We start from the raw sequence: 16,614 nt of genomic DNA, 5'->3' as shown, positions 1-16,614 counted from the left end.
GGAGCTAAAACTACTCATCCAGCTGCATCTCATGTAATAATATCTGGGCTCCAGCCTGAATATTTTAGCTGTGGCTGAAGTTCAGGATCATGACATCTTAAGACATCCTCAGCAACGAAAGGGTTAAACTTATTGATCGCTGTGGCTGGATAGAGACTTTTCCCAAGAAAACAGGAGAGGTGATAACTTGCTGATCACTAGGACGGAGTAAAGCTCTCGGCTGTCTGCAGCCACCCCATAGGCTTGCCTTCTACAGAGCGACGGGTGCCCTCCACAGAGCGACTGGTGCCCTCCACAGAGCGATGAGTGCCCTCGCTCAACTGCAACCAAGACTCTATACCCTCATCGTTGTGATTGATTAGGGGGTCCCAGCAGCCAGCAACTCATCACCTATTATGTTTAGATGGTTTCCCAGCTCAGATGCCTACATGAACCTACCAGTGACCAGAAATCACCGAAACTGTAATCCCACATACAACAGACGGGGGGGCAGTAGATCTTATTCATGGGATATACCTGATTTCCTTATTAATGGCATCCAACTGTTCCTGCAGCATTACGGCGAGGGTCTGTGCGTCGGCCTGGCCGCACGGAGAAAGGAGGTCTACGGAGCTGAATATGGTGTCTCGGTCGTCCTCCATGTCGGAGATGTCCACGTCGCTTTCGAAAGCTTGGGCGACGTTGGCCAGGACATTCGCCTGCTGGGCTCGTTCCCAGTCCTGCTCATTCAGAGTCTGTACCTGCAAAAGCAGAAAACGAGCGGCTAAATGATAAAGTGTCACGGCCCTGGATTAAATACAAGCAGAGGAAAGAAGGAAAAATGCAATGCACACACTCTGACTGCAGAGGGCGACACTTACGTGCTGAGAACGCAGATCCAGAGAGTGAAGGGGAGAAAGAGAAAACACGGCTTTTAGATAAAGGTAAAGTCACGTGATGGGAAAAGCAAAGTCCAAGACAAACAGCGGAAAGTGCACAGAAAGTACAGAACTACCGCACTCCTGCAGACACCATCAGACTTATAGAGCACGGAGCCTGTGTGTTAGGCTACGTTCACATTTGCGGTCTGCGCCGCAGCGTCGGGCGCCGCAGCGTCGCCGCATGCGTCATGCGCCCCTATATTTAACATGGGGGCGCATAGACATGCGTCGCACTTGCGTTTTGTGCCGCATGCGTCCCTGCGGCGCACGCGTCCGGGCGCAGAGGACGCAGCAAGTTGCATTTTTGCTGCGTCCAAAATCAATTAAAAAAAGGACGCATGCGGCGCAAAACGCAGCGTTGTGCATGCGTTTTGCTGCGTTTTTGTTTGCGTTGTGCGTTGCGGCGCAGACGCTGCGGCGCACAACGCAAATGTGAACGTAGCCTTAGGCCTCCCGGAAATGTAAAAATTTCCAAAAACAGACATGTCAAGGGAGGCAACATATTCTCTTTTAAAGTGTAACGGCGCCATCAGAAAACTTTCAACTTGAAATTAGGCGTCTCAGCACCTGCTATAGGTTACTACAGCCCAGCTCCTGTTGAAGTGAATGGGAGTTGAGCTGCAATGTCCAAGAAGAACAGACATGGTGAATGGATGGAGCCGTGCATAGTAGCGGCAAACAATTGATCGGTGGGGGGTCCCAATGATAGGGCATCAAAATGCAAGTGCTAGACATTCCCTTTAACTTGTATGAGACTTGATATTGCCCTTTAAGCAGACAACACTACTCTTCTGGGAAAGTGGCAAATAAAATAAAGTCCAACCTTTGAGGGCTCGTCCCGCAGAGCAGCTAGCCGTCCTTTCTGCGGCCTTCGGAGGACCAGTGAAGAACTGTAAGACTCGGGATGTCCGTCAGACAACGAAGAAGGTGCGAGAGCATAGCGGAAGTCAGGAACGCTGCCCAGGTGCGGCCGGCTGCAGAGACACAGACAGTGGCGTCAAGGAGTCACTTGTGATCATGTAATGCTTAGTTTCTCCTGTGGAGGCGCTGCAGGGGAACTGAGCACTTCTGCACAGATTACAGCTGATCCCTGCAGGGTCCCGGCAGCAGGACAATCTGCGTTAAGCTTATTGTTAGGGGAACGTTGTAGTCAAAATAGTAAAAAACTAAAACAATCCTTGCACTAAAACTTCTTGGGGGTAGAGGAGCGTCGCAGGAGAACTAATCATTTCTGACGAGATGAACTCTGCGTCGTCCCTCATCCAATGTGGTAAAGATGTGGTTTAAAAAAAAAAAAAAAAAAAAAAAAGAATAATCCTTAAAGTTAATTTCCAGTTATGCAGAAAACAATTAGTCTTGAAAAAAAAAAATCTGATTGGCGTTTGCTCCAGAATCTGTAGCAGAACCATGAAGCTTTTCTGGTGGAAACTGAGCCGTCTTGACGTATTTATGAGGATTTGACAAGGAAAACGTGCATTTTTTGCACAAATAAAACCCCCTCTGAACAGGAGCCATCACTTATTTTTATTGTGCCCTCAATGGGTCGTGGTCCGTGCGGTCTCCCTTCATCTGTGCGGGTGGCACGGCCCTGGAGATGAAATCCTAGGAAACAGCACGGACCAGGCAGACAAATGCACACGAATATAGAAAAATAAAATAATAAAACACCTCGTCTTGCTAAAGTTTTCGGCAGAACTAGAAGTAAAACAAGCAGACCCTGTATGTATTTTACCATCTCAATGGGTGATGTATATTAGAAACCCATGCCGGCAGGGGCCTCGGTACCTGTGGTGGAGCGACGCTGCCCGTATCCGGACCTGCTCATTCTCGGATCTGAGATTTTCGATTTCAATCAGCAGCTGCTCCTAATAAAAAGAAGATAATATATATATGAGTTTATCTCCTGGCTGTATATACAGATCTCTGCTCCATTTCCGCTGTACGAGCTTATGAGGACGGTGATATCACAGCACGCTGACAGGCGACCTGACAGGTGAGAGACCAAGGAATCTCTACAGAATCGCAACGGAATGTAGGATACATTTTAACCTTCTATCGGTCAGGATTATTATTTCTTTTTTCATTAATGTATTTGAGGCTAAAAATATCATTTTTGAATTTCAGCTTCATTGAATATTTTGCACCATTTGGCTTTTTTTTTTTTTTTAGCGCTTTGTATCCCTGCACATTCAATTTTGCTCTTTAGTCAAAATTATAGGTCTTAGAAAAGTCACCAAAAGGTGGAACAACCCTTTTAAAAGGCTCCTTAAATCCCTTTAAATTTTAGGTACTCAATTTTAATTTGTATCATCTACTTAAACACTAACAGGGTGACTATAATAGCATGTCATTTTCTGTACAATAGTAGGGACCCTAATGAAAGATAAAAGCCCGAGTTACCACTGATATGCACACACCGCTCCAGCCTTGCCACTCCGTGCAGAAGTGATGACACCCTGACCGCTGATGCCGATGATTGGCTGCAGGCTCAGGTGACAGCACTGGAGTGGGGTAAGTATTGTGTATTACTGTTCCGTTATAAAGATCCCTACCATCTGGATGGTAAGAAAAATAGCGAAGAACCCCTTTAAGTAAAAGATGCATAATATTGGATGCACTTTAGAAAAAGTATCTGGGCGCAGCTGCCATTATAACACAAAGGCGGATCAGGACTAAACAAGGTGCATACGACAGGACGATATCCCGCGAGTGCACAACTATAATAAAAACACTGATCAGAGATAACAGATAGGGCTCCTTCCATGGAAATAAAGATTAATCATTGCACAATGAAGAGTTCTGCAGCTTCCTGGTATGGTGGGTGCGTCGAGGTCCCCTCGGTGGGCATAGTGCCCGGCAGCAGAGAACGGATCCCAATCACGTCCTGGTGCACGGTGCGTTAGGAGACAAGATCGGGATGGATTTACCACCACTGATGTGTTCCTATTCACTGATAGAAATCAAGGATTTCAAAGGTGGCGAGAAATAAGTTGCAGACGGTTGCATTAGAAAACAATTAAAGGGGTTGTCTGCTACTGGAAAAATAACATATACTTCTTCCGGACCGCTGCCACTCATCCACGTTACTACCAGCATCTCCAACCAGTCTAATGAGAAATAATGCTACATGATGGCTGTAGCCAATCAGCGGCCCCTCATCGTCTGCAGCATTCAAAATGATGTCCGAATGGCAGAGACGCTGCTGTTCTGCTCAGACGTCATCGTGAAAGCTGCAGGTGGTCCGTCATCAGGAGAGTGCAGTATTACATGGCGGCCACTCAGAGGAATGTGATACAAGAATGGCTTGAGACCTCAATGTTTACAGAGCTTGTGGATGATCCTTAGGACAAGACCCCTTTAAACTCTAGGCCAACATTTACATTTATGTGATGCCATTACGTTGCCATATTCCTTAAACCAACCTTCTCGTGCTGAATCTCGTCTATGAGCTTCTTGGCAGATTCGACATCTCTGATGAGGGCGTTCTGCAAGAGAGAAAAGGTCACGGATGATTTTACTTTATATTTCATATGCACCGAACACCCTCCATATTCAGGGGTCTCGCTGATACTTTACATCGATGAGCACATCTCGCAACTTTGCAAAAATAGGAGAAAATGTATGCAACAAAAAAAAAAAAAAAAAGTTTATAAAAAGACACCAGAAACAAAACAAGTGATGGTCCTGCTTAATGAGAAGCTGAGATATGAGGTGCTGTTTGTGGGGTCCTCACAATGCGGAGCTGCTCTCGCTGTCTGGATGGGGGGCATATTTATAAGTCACCAGTAGCCACTTGGAAGGATCAGTGCAGCGTCTCGGACCCCTCATATGAGGGTGGGGTTATAGCTACTTTTTGGCACAGAAACCTCTAATATAAAAGGGATCCTCTGTCATGTATACCCCACCCTTTATGTTATAAACAGTGAGGCGAGACCCCCAGGCCGTACCTTGTCCTCCAGAGACGCCATCCTCTCCTTCAGGTGGAGCTGTAGCCGTTCATTGGACTCGGATAGCAGCTTGTCCACGGTCTCGGACAGGCGCTTATTGTGCTCTTCGTTCATCTTCTCTCTCTGCCGGGCCTGGTATTGGGGAGATTAAAGGACAATCTCAAACATTGCAGATCGAGGGGTTATGCAAGACTGTCGCCCGGACGAGACCGCCCGCTTTACAGGCGGCTTAAATTAGGCACAGATATACTTAGAGGGCTAATCTTAGCTGCGGTGTTAATGAATGTCAGCAGTGTCAGATTTAACTGTCCGCCTGGAACGGAGAACATGACAGGAAGGGGGGTGACGACTTTTGGAATCTGCCATATGTTAAGGGCAGGAGTCACAGAAAATATATACAAAAAAAACTCCACTTGGTAAACTGGTCTGAAGGGAACATTTCTTTAAATTTATTTATTTTTTTTATTTCCTTTGAATTTATTTTATTTTTTTTAAATGCAAAAAAAAAAAAAAAAAAAAAACTTCCTAGCCTTTGCACTTCAATGCTTCATCTCATCACCCAGCTTTCCCCAGGCCTCTGCAAGGTTGTGTCAATGAAAATCATTCAAATGAAGCATTACAAGCTGCTCAGTGAATGCAAAAAACCCTATGACAAGCCTTATGGGCCCTGCAATGTCAGAGGCGATTCTCACCTGTGGGAGGCCACCATTTCCCAGGCTGAGATCAGACAGCAGCAGCTGAATATTCTCTAGGAAGTCTTCACTTACAGACGTACTGGGTTTGTCCAGTTAATAAGAATTAGCCCAAATCTGCAGCAAACTCCGATCACTACAGTCCCAGTATGTACAATGCTGCCCACCTGTTTCCTCTGGGCCGAAGCACGGGGGTGGGGGGCTGATGGACAGGGTCACAGAAGGACGTGTGACTCAAGACATTTGTGGGGGTGGTGGGAGCTGTGACCCAAGACATTGGTGGGGGATGGGTGGGCTATGACCCGAGACATTATTGGGGGATGGGTGGGTGCGGGACATGTGATTATTGGAAGCTGTGACCTGCAACACTGGTGAAGAAGACATGACCAAAAACATTGGTGATGACGAAGTGGGGGGATAAGGACCCAAGACATTGTTGGCGGGGGGGAGAGGTATGAACAGAGACATTAATGGTGTATGGTTGAGCTAGGACCTGAGACATTAGTGGCGGATGGGTAGGCTATGACCCAAGAAATTGACGGAGGATGAGTGGACTACGACCCAACACATTGCTGGTGAGCTCGGGACATGCGATTGTTGGGAGCTGTGACCTGAACCATTGGTGGTGTGGGGGCCTGTGATCTGAGACATTGTGTGCGTGTGTATGGGGTGGCATGACCCAAGACATTGGTGGGGAGAGATGTGACCCAACACATTGGGAGGGATATTACCCAATACATTGGGAGGGGGGGGGGGGGGGGGAATGAGAGGGATGAAGTGACAAAAAGACATTTGTGTGGTAAGAGTGGGCTACGCCCCCAGACATTGGTGTGGTAGGAGTGGGCTACGCCCCCAGACATTGGTGTGGTAAGAGTGGGCTACGCCCCCAGACATTGGTGTGGTAAGAGTGGGCTACGCCCCCAGACATTGGTGTGGTAAGAGTGGGCTACGCCCCCAGACATTGGTGTGGTAAGAGTGGGCTACGCCCCCAGACATTGGTGTGGTAAGAGTGGGCTACGCCCCCAGACATTGGTGTGGTAAGAGTGGGCTACGCCCCCAGACATTGGTGTGGTAAGAGTGGGCTACGCCCCCAGACATTGGTGTGGTAAGAGTGGGCTACGCCCCCAGACATTGGTGTGGTAAGAGTGGGCTACGCCCCCAGACATTGGTGTGGTAAGAGTGGGCTACGCCCCCAGACATTGGTGTGGTTGAGTGGGCTATGACCCAAGACATTTGTGGGACTGTGAGCTGTGAACTGAGACATTGTGGGTGGTTGAAAGGAGCCTGGGACTCAAGACATTTGGTGGGGAAAAGGGACCAGGATGCAAGACATATCGCCCCAATTACTCAACGTGCACATTCACTATGTGGTGCGGGGTGTTTAATGGAGGCTGCCGATAGGCGTCTTGTGTCCCATTCTCCTCCATCGTCAGCCATGTTTAGGTTCAGACCGCAGTGCGGAGCGGGGGAGAAGACTGTAGTATTGCAGCCTAGCCTGTTGCTGTGTCACCCGGCCATGACGGTGGCATCTCACCCGCTGCAGCTCCTGGTTCTTCTCTTCCAGCTGAGACTCCATCTGACGTAGCCGCTCTTCGATATTGCCATGTCGCTCCTCGGCCTATTGTGATAAAGACAGGAAGATACAGAAGGTCATGACCGCTTCTCATCATGCCACAGCAGAAATGCAGTTATTGGTGAGATTCTGCAGTGTGAATACAAGCCAACAGCAAGTGTGCGCCGCAGCAGTGACCATCATTGCGATCCTCGTCGGGAGGTGGGTGCAGATGATATAATGCGCGATATACGGCCCCCTCAGTGATGAAATGAATAAGCGCAGGCATTTACGGGTCTCATTAACAGGGCTGGTTTTTGCAACTCTAGGTTTTTCCTGCACTGTGCCCCCTCCTGGCAATGCAGGGAACTGCAGTCAGCCGCACTCACTCCTAGCGGAGCCGCCGGTGTGCAGGAAAACATCTTTCATCCTCAGACCCACTTCCTGGGGGGGAAAGTCCACATCCACAACAATTTGTATTTATTTCGGTGCATGTAAACCAAACACTACAGATTTCTGAGTACCACTATCGTTTAGTGCACGCAGCTCCCACACACAGTCATGCGTCTCCACATTTACACATGAAAACCCTGTGCAGTCTGAACCTACCGTCATAGTCCCTCTTGTCTATCCGCTACATCTGGATAACTCACATTTTGTAGGTTAGCAAGAAGGGGAAAGATGAAAGGGAATACGACTGTCGGATCAGACTACATCGGGTTTGTTTGTAGTCTGTTGTCATGGAAACACAGAAGCTATAGATACAAAACAATAGACGGCCTTTTGCTAGACTTTTTTTTCTCATTATTATTATTTTAGATATAGCAAAAAAAGAACAAAAATGGGAACAATGGTGCACAATTGGAAGAAAGAGCAACAATAATTTCAGGGGACGGCCATCGTACCCCACCTGGTAGAACGGGGTGGACAGGGGATCCCTGTTCTCAAACAGGTGGGGTCCTATGAACGACGTCTCTGGTGAGAATTCTCCATTTCATAGTTATTTTCCGCTACAGCTCGATGACGCATTTCATTCCTAGAGATAATGGGATTCATTGTGGGAGATTATAACCTACGGTGCATTGTACGAGGGCGAAACACAGGAGGCCGGAAGCCAAACTTCCTTATATTAAATGATTGGCGTCCTATAAATCCATCGTGCCTGGAGATGGGATTGTGGGGTTATCCGTGCGTTCAGCACACACAACTACGTCATTAAACTTACCTTCTGTTCTACAAAGTTACATCGTGCAGTGCAAGAAAAATGTGCTTCCGCAAGGAAACCGTCAACAAGCAGGGCCAGAAGAAATATTAATAGAAATAGGAAAAAATATTGCATTTACTGTCATTGCGACATCCTTATAGTGTATCCAGGTGCAGATGGCTGCACCACCTTCCTCTGCTCGCACGGATCAAAGCCTTGGTTTTGCCCGATGTTGTGGGAGAACGTGGACAGTCACGCAACACTCATGGGGGGCAATACTATTTCCTTGGGTATATGTATACGTAGAGATGATCAAAAATGCTTGTATGACTCCGATCCAGCCGCCATGTTAGTAGTCGGGCACTGCAAACCTCCTCCGATCTACGGTGCCTATTCTGAATAGTAGGTCCACTGCCCCTCATCATTGAGGACTCATGGAGCCATGACGTGGCTCCTTCCCACCATAAGAGGCAGCAGGTAGAGGAGGTCCGCATGGCTATTGTCCTGGGACCACACGCTACTGACGAGGCTGCTGGACCAGTCAATTCACGGGGCGCCGTAAGCATTAGCGGGTACCAAGGTGCCCAGCGACGCCACCTCGGAGAACACCTCAACCGGTATTATAGGTGCTAAATCCGCAGTGAATGAAGCAAACGGGTAAAATCAATTTCACAGCAGGTGACGGTACGGAGGGATAAGCGGCGTCTTCCAGAACGGAAGACAAATCAGGGAAGGTGCTGGGATCCAGAAAGGACAGATTCTAGATCAAGGAAGTGTCTAAAACTTAAAGGGTCCTCGAGGTTTGGAAAATCATCAAATCAGTGGGATCAGCACCTCGATGACGGCAGAGCAGCGGGTGCTCTTCACCAGTTACCCAATGCTGGAGCCTGGGATTAAAGCTCAGTCCCATTCATTACTAAATGTCGGGAGCTGTGCCAGGTAAACAATGAAGGGGACCCCGTGCCCACTGTGATATGTTCAATCCACTGATCGGTGGTGATGCCAAGAGTCGGACCCCCAACAATCAAATAGAGGGAGAGATTGTTCATAGTAGCGAGCTCTTAGATATCCTACTTGGACTCAGTCTTCTGCATTATATGTTCTGGATGATCAGTAAATCTCCATTTTGGATTAAAGGATTATTCACGTTATTTTTTTTACTCAAGTAAATTTTTATTAGGAATATCAGTACAATTAACATATTATATTCTTGTTTTCAATACAAACTTTCCCCCCTAACCAATCCCCATCATTCCCAACTTTTCCCACCCCTGCCCAAGAAGACAGCCCACCTCTTCCAATATCACCACCATCAATAATACTGAAGGAATATCATATTCTGTCCTTACCAAGTCAGGCCCTAGACTCTCCCATCCCACGTATCTACCTATCCCATTTCTAGCCACAAAGACCACAGTTTATCAAACATTTCTATTTTCCCTCTTTTCTTATAGATCCCTTTTTCCAATGTCAGACCCTGCTTCACATATTGGAGGAATTATCTTCTTGTAGGCGGTTCAATCTTAATCCAATGTCGCGCTATTACCTTTCGGGCCATATACAACAATCTGGCAATTGCTATCTTCAGAGTGTTATCCACTCCAATCTCATCCACATATCCCAGCAAACATACCAACGGATCCCTTGGCACCGTGCATCTATACGCTCCTTCTATACGACGCAAAACCACCAACCAAAAAGCAGCCAGCCTCGGACACGTCCATATCATATGAAATATACCAGTATCTGCAGACTTACACCTTGGACAATCAGAGTCAGCACGCAGACCTGCTTTATATAATACTTCTGGAGATTTGTAGTCCCTGTGCACTATATAGAGCTGCGACAGCCTATACGGTTCGCTCAGTGACAGTCGTGGAATCCACTCCAGCACCGACTCCCAACCTTCATTTTCCAATGGGTCCAGATCCCTCTCCCATTTAGCTCTCACATTTATTGGAAATCCCAAAAGGTATGTATGCAGTAAATCTTTATAAAGAGTGGAGATAACCCCCCCTAGTGGTCCCTTCCCCGCACACATATTCCAACACTATATCCCTTTGGATTCTAATGCATCCATCCCTGTTCTGAGCTCCAAATGCGTGTCTCATCCGCAAATACTGGTATTCCCCCGAAGACCCAAGATCAAAATCCACCTGCAGTTGAGAAAAGGATTTCAGCTCCCGCTGCTCAAGTATTTGATACACATATTGAATTCCCTTGGCCTGCCACTCTGGTAATACCCCTAATGCCACAAACTCAGGTAAATTATTATTATGCCATAGCGGGGAGAACCTGGTTAGACCCGTGATGCCACGATTTTGTTACAATCTACCCCACAGCTTAACTATCAAAAATATAGTTGGATACAATTTCCTCAATGCCCCCAGGGATCCATCCTCTAGACACTACTACTGGCCTTCTTTTCGTCACCCTTTCCATCAATTGCTGTACCGCACTGGACGACCCCTCAAGCGTCCAGCCCCTTAAGTGCTGACTCTGGGCTGCAAGAAAATAAACTTCAGGATTGGGCAGAGCCAAACCCCCATCTTCCTTGGGTCGCTGAAGCGTCTCCAGTCTGATACGTGGATAATGTCTCCCCCACACCATTTTCCTCAACATGGAGTTAATCTGTCTAAATTTTTCACGCGGTATCCACACTGGCGCGTTATGGAGAATATAAAGTATTTTTGGCATCAAAGTCATTTTAATAAGATTAACCCTGCCCACCACTGACAAGTGCAACTTAATCCAAGCGTCTACTCTTGCCTTAAGGTCGCCTAAAACCGGAGTCAGATTTTTATGTACGTAGTCTGAAACAGGCATAGAGACCCATATCCCCAAGTATTTAAAGGGCCACTGTCACCCCCTCCAGCCGTTATAAACTAAAAGAGCCACCTTGTGCAGCAGTAATGCTGCAGTCTAACAAGGTGGCTCTTTTAGTTTTTGCTTCAGCTATTCCCTCAATAAAGCGTTTTAAAATTTGCCCTAAATACCTGTCTTTGTACCTGGAGGCGGTCCGAAGCCTCCTCTGTGAAGCTCCCAACTGCCGTCACTCATCTCTTCTGAGGCGATGGTCGCCGCCCCCTGAGCGCTGTTTCTTCTTAAATCCGGCGCCTGCGCTGTGCGTGCCTGCCTGGGACAGGCGCAGTCTTCATTGTCCGTCATAGGTCAGATGCAGGGTGCCTGACTGCGCCTGTGTGGGCAGTGCGGCCACCCTGTTGCTGAATCCCCGCCCCGCACTGTGTTATTCATTATGCACAGTGCGGGGCTGGGGTTCCTGGGCATGCGCACTGCGCTGTTCAGACGCTCCCCCAGCTCCCCCGCCTTCCAGCGTTGTTATTTGCGGCTGCTTCATTCCAAACGCTGGCAAGGAAACCTGTATATTCCGGCAACGCTGGAAGGCGGGGGACCGGGGGAGCGTCTGAACAGCGCAGTGCGCATGCCCAGGAACCCCAGCCCCGCACTGTGCATAATGAATAACAGTGCGGGGCGGGGATTCAGCAACAGGGTGGCCGCACTGCCCGCACAGGCGCAGTCAGGCACCCTGCATCTGACCTATGACGGACAATGAAGACTGCGCCTGTCCCAGGCAGGCACGCACAGCGCAGGCGCCGGATTTAAGAAGAAACAGCGCTCAGGGGGCGGCGACCACATCCCCAGAAGAGATGAGTGACGGCAGTTGGGAGCTTCACAGAGGAGGCTTCGGACCGCCTCCAGGTATTTAGGGCAGATTTTAAAACGCTTTATTGAGGGAATAGCTGAAGCAAAAACTAAAAGAGCCACCTTGTTAGACTGCAGCATTACTGCTGCACAAGGTGGCTCTTTTAGTTTATAACGGCTGGAGGGGGTGACAGTGGCCCTTTAAATTGACTTACCACCTTAAGTCGCCCATCCGCAGGAAGCTCACTCCCATCCTCCCCCCATACCATCGACTTTAAACAGAATCAACTTACTCCAATTTATCGTCAGTCCCGACAAAGAGCCAAATCTTTCAATAAGCCTAACAGCACCCCCCAGGGAATCGGCCGGCTCAGCCAGAAACAGTAGAATATCGTCCGCGTATAGCGCTACCTTCTCTTCAATCATCCCAAATTGAAACCCAGACACCTCATCAGACTGCCGAATTTTGGCAGCCAACGGTTCCACAGCCAAGGCGAACAAAAGAGGAGAGAGCGGACACCCCTGCCTCGTCCCTCTAGCTAGATGTATAGTCTGAGATAGCTCCCCATTCACTCTAACTCTAGCCACCGGCTGCAAATACAACAGCCGAATCCAGGACACAAACTGTGAGCCAAACCCCATACATTGCAACACCTGCCAGAGATATCCCCATTCCACACTGTCGAATGTCTTATGGGCATCTAAGGATGCGATAACTCTCTGGCCACAGTTGTCGGACCTAAGCTGCAAATTCATAAACAGCCTTCGCAGGTTAACCGCTGTGGATCTATCAGGCATAAAACCAGCCTGATCTGAATGTACCAGGTTGGAGATGACACTAGTCAAACGAGTCGCCAACACCTTGGCCAGGAGCTTGACATCCACAGTTAGAGAAATTGGCCGGTATGATTCAGGTTGCCTCAGATCCTTACCTTCCTTAGGAATTACCACTATTATGGCTTCTCTCATGGACGCTGGCAAACACCCTCTACTCTTGGCCTCATCTAAAAACCGCCTTTAATCTGGGAATCAGCACCTCCCCCATATTTTTATAAATTTCAGCAGGAAACCCATCTACTCCAGGCGCCTTCCCATTAGCCATAGATTGTAATGCCGGACTCAGCTCCTCCTCCGTGATGGGAGCCTCCAAACCTTCTCTGTCTACATAGCTCAGCCTCGGGAGTCCCAGCCCCTCCAAAAAAGCCACTGTGTCTCCCGCTGACGCGTCAACCCGAGAGGAATATAGACCAATGTAAAAGTCCACAAAGACCCTCACAATCTCCGAATTTCCAGAGACAGTAGTGTCACTCCCGGAAACCAGGGAATGGATAAATGAAGTACTCTACTGGGCAGAAGCCACCAGAGACAGCATGTGGCCAACAGTTTCACCCTCCTGAAAATAAGCCAGTCTCCGAAACTCCCGATTCCTTTCTGCCTTTCTTAACAGAATTTCCTCTAGATGATTTTGAGCTGTTTTCAATCTATTCCCAGCCTCAGGAGTGCCCTTTGTTACCATCTCTTCCTCCACCACCCTCAGCTCATCAATCGCTACCTTCTCTGCCTCTCTTGTCTTCCGCTTACATCTACTGATATCTCTGAACAGCAGCCCTCTTAAGTAGGCCTTCATGGCTTCCCATACAGTAAGAGCATCTGTACTCCCATCATTCAGCAAAAAGAATTCCGTCACCTCCTGTTTTATTTTATCTAAATCTATACTGTTCAACCAGTTAGGGTGAATCTTTCACTCTCTCGTTTGCGGCCTGTGTCCCCAGCAACTGGAACTCTACCTCAATTGGACTATGATCTGAGAGGGCCCTAGGTAAGTACCGCACATCTCCCACCATTGCGTCCAACAGACGATTGCCCAGAGCCAGATCTATCCTGGATAGAGTACTATGAGCCGGCGAATAACAGGAATATCCCCTTTCCCCAACATGTCTAACTCTCCATAGGTCAGTCATACCAATTTCACGAATGTAAGTTACAAACGTAGTAATGTGTCCCACCGTCCTATTCTGGGAATTTTTATTTTTATCCCAAAAGTCATCACAGATATTAAAATCCCCAATGATTAGAAATGGTGTCGGGCCCCAGCGCTCCACCCGTTCCAAAACCTCTCTAATTTTCTTGCTTGAATATGGAGGTGGAAGAGGGATTTTTGGTTCTTACCGTAAAATCTCTTTCTTGGAGCCTTCATTGGGGGACACAGGTACCATGGGTGTATGCTGCTGTCACTAGGAGGCTGACACTATGCAAATAAAGAAGGAGTAACTCCTCCCCGGCAGTATACACCCTCCGACAGGCACCAGGCAACTCAGTTGGTGCAAAAGCAGTAGTAGGAACAGGTAATATAAAACTCAACCTAGGTACCAACCCACAACAACGGCCCGTTGGCCAACACGGTACAACTTCAAGGGAGGGTGCTGTGTCCCCCAATGAAGGCTCCAAGAAAGATTTTACGGTAAGAACCAAAAATCCCTCTCTCGCTTCATTGGGGGACACAGGTAACCATGGGACATCCAAAAGCAGTCCCTAGGGCGGGGTATTCTGCAGAAAAAGAGGAGTTAGGTCGGCCGGTGAGAAACCGCCGCCTGCAGTATCCTCCTACCCAGGCTCGCATCCACAGAAGCCTGAGTATGCACCTTGTAGAATTTGACAAAGGTGTGAATGGATGACCACGTTGCGGCCTTGCAAACCTGCGAGGCCGAAGATTGGTGACGAACTGCCCAGGAAGCTCCCACAGCCCGGGTAGAGTGAGCCTTCACCCCCGAAGGAGGCCGTTTGTCTTGGACACGGTATGCCTCCAGAACCGTCGAATGGATCCAACGAGCAATTGTGGACTTGGAGGCGGGGAGCCCCTTTCGCCGCCCCTCCGATTCGATGAACAGAGGATAGGCCTGACGAATAGAGGCAGTTCTGGCGAGGTAAATCCGGATAGCCCTGACCACATCCAACTTGTGAAGAGATTTCTCCAAGGGGTGAACCGGGGAAGGGCACAAGGAAGGGAGGACAATGTCCTCATTGATGTGAAAAGCCGAAACTACCTGTGGTAGAAAAGAAGGAACCGGACGAAGAACCACTTTGTCCTGATGCAGGACTAGAAAGGGAGAACGACAGGATAAAGCCGCCAGCTCCGACACTCTAATGGAGGTGATGGCAACCAAAAAGGCTACCTTCCAGGATAGAAGCGAGAGGATCTAGATAAGGTCCTTTTTCTGTCTCTTTTGTCCAGTCTGCCTCTGTGAGGGTCTTGGAGAAGTGCGAGCGAATCGCCCTGTGAGGCGTTCATGGCACTGGTGGCATTAGACAGAAGCAGGATACGTTCAAGTGCCTGGACCAGGGACTGAGACACCTTAGTCAGGTCAGACACTGATTGAGACATTGCAACAGCCCACTCAGGGGGAGGGGGGGTGCACTCATCCCGAGACCTAGGAGCTAGGGCTGACATGATAGGAGGAACGCAGGACGGGCAGAAAGGAGAAGACTGACCTGAGGCCCACTTTTTCTTACAGAGAGCGCAGGCGTAATGGATGGCCGTAGTGGCAAAGGCTGGCTTGGGGTCGGACATAGGTAGAGATATTACCTTGTCCAGGAGCGGAAAAGTACTGCAGGGAGGAGTAGAGCCCGAGAAAGCAGTAGTGCTGAGCCTGCTGACAGAACAGCGACAGCGGTAGCCGCAGGAGTCTGTGCCTGTGTTCCCCCGAGATCCTCGTGTCCCACGCGGTGAGGAGACGCTGACAGGGAGCAGGAAGTCAGCTGAAAGATCGCGGTAACAGCGCGACGCTGTGGGCGTGCACAAGCACCGAAGGGGGAAGCAGAAGAAAAGCCCCCAAGAGCGCTGAACTCCCGGACGCGTAATGCAGGGCGCCGCAAGGGGGCGTGTAAGCCGGGCGCCGAATGAAGGCGAAATAGCTGGGAGAAAAAAAAATAGGTTTGAATAAAAGGAGGGAAAAAAGAAATGCCAGCGTGCGGCGATAGCGCATCCCGACGCCAAGAAAAAGAAGTGTTGCAGTCCACTCCCCTATTAAACAGAGGCCCTGGTAAGCTCTGACACCCTGAGGAGATCGCTTGCAGGGCGGGAGGGGGAGGGGTATCGTCCTGTACTGTTGCTTGAAGATTCCCTACCTGCAGTTGAGGAACACATCAGGATCCCTTGTAGAGTAGAGGATCCTGGAAGAAGTCCTCCTTCCCGCGCCACGAACTCCGGCGCAGAAGACGGCGTCGACCCCTAAACAGGGGGAGAGGGTCACTGGAAGTGACTGCCGTCTTCCTCTCAGCCCTCTCCGAGGAGAGGGATGAGGAGGGGAAAACGGGCAAGGACTAGCCACCGAGAAAGGTCACCCTGAACACCCGAAGGGGTGACAGGGGACGAAGTCCTGCCCAGCAGGTCCGAGAGGTTGCGATGTGGGTGATACCACACTGCTCTCTCGGTCGCTCAAAGTGGGGAAGACAGGGTGAGAAAAACTGCACCCTGTTACCCTGAAGAAAAGTATCTGAAAAAGAAAGGGGAAAAGGTTAATGAAACACAACAAACCCCTGTGTAAGAAATGCGGATCTGGGGTTAGATCCAGGTCCGCCTAATACAGACACTAAGCAAAAACTGCTTTTGCACCGAGTTGCCTGGTGCCTGTCGGAG

At 49.0% G+C, this 16,614-nt stretch overlaps 1 protein-coding gene across 11 annotated transcripts in view; it reads right to left on the bottom strand.

Moving 5' to 3' along the window:
* The window catches only part of PPFIA1 (PPFI scaffold protein A1), a 72,610-nt gene that overhangs the window by 21,476 nt on the left and 34,520 nt on the right, over positions 1–16,614 (bottom strand). For all 11 annotated transcript variants that reach the window (XR_013221455.1, XM_077286963.1, XM_077286954.1 and 8 more), the window contains 6 exons: positions 7,094–7,177; positions 4,868–4,999; positions 4,343–4,405; positions 2,706–2,785; positions 1,744–1,894; positions 517–740 (listed from right to left, as the gene is read on the bottom strand). Coding sequence is in view for 10 of the 11 variants with exons in the window: in XM_077286963.1 (XP_077143078.1) it covers positions 517–740; positions 1,744–1,894; positions 2,706–2,785; positions 4,343–4,405; positions 4,868–4,999; positions 7,094–7,177 (734 nt within the window). In the remaining variant the exon portion in view is untranslated. The remainder of the gene's footprint in view (positions 1–516; positions 741–1,743; positions 1,895–2,705; positions 2,786–4,342; positions 4,406–4,867; positions 5,000–7,093; positions 7,178–16,614) is intronic.

The sequence above is a fragment of the Ranitomeya variabilis genome, chromosome 2, assembly GCF_051348905.1.
Source record: "Ranitomeya variabilis isolate aRanVar5 chromosome 2, aRanVar5.hap1, whole genome shotgun sequence".
Taxonomy (NCBI): Eukaryota; Metazoa; Chordata; class Amphibia; order Anura; family Dendrobatidae; genus Ranitomeya; species Ranitomeya variabilis.
Note: the sequence above shows the minus strand (reverse complement) of the source record. Positions and strands in the feature narration are given on the sequence as shown.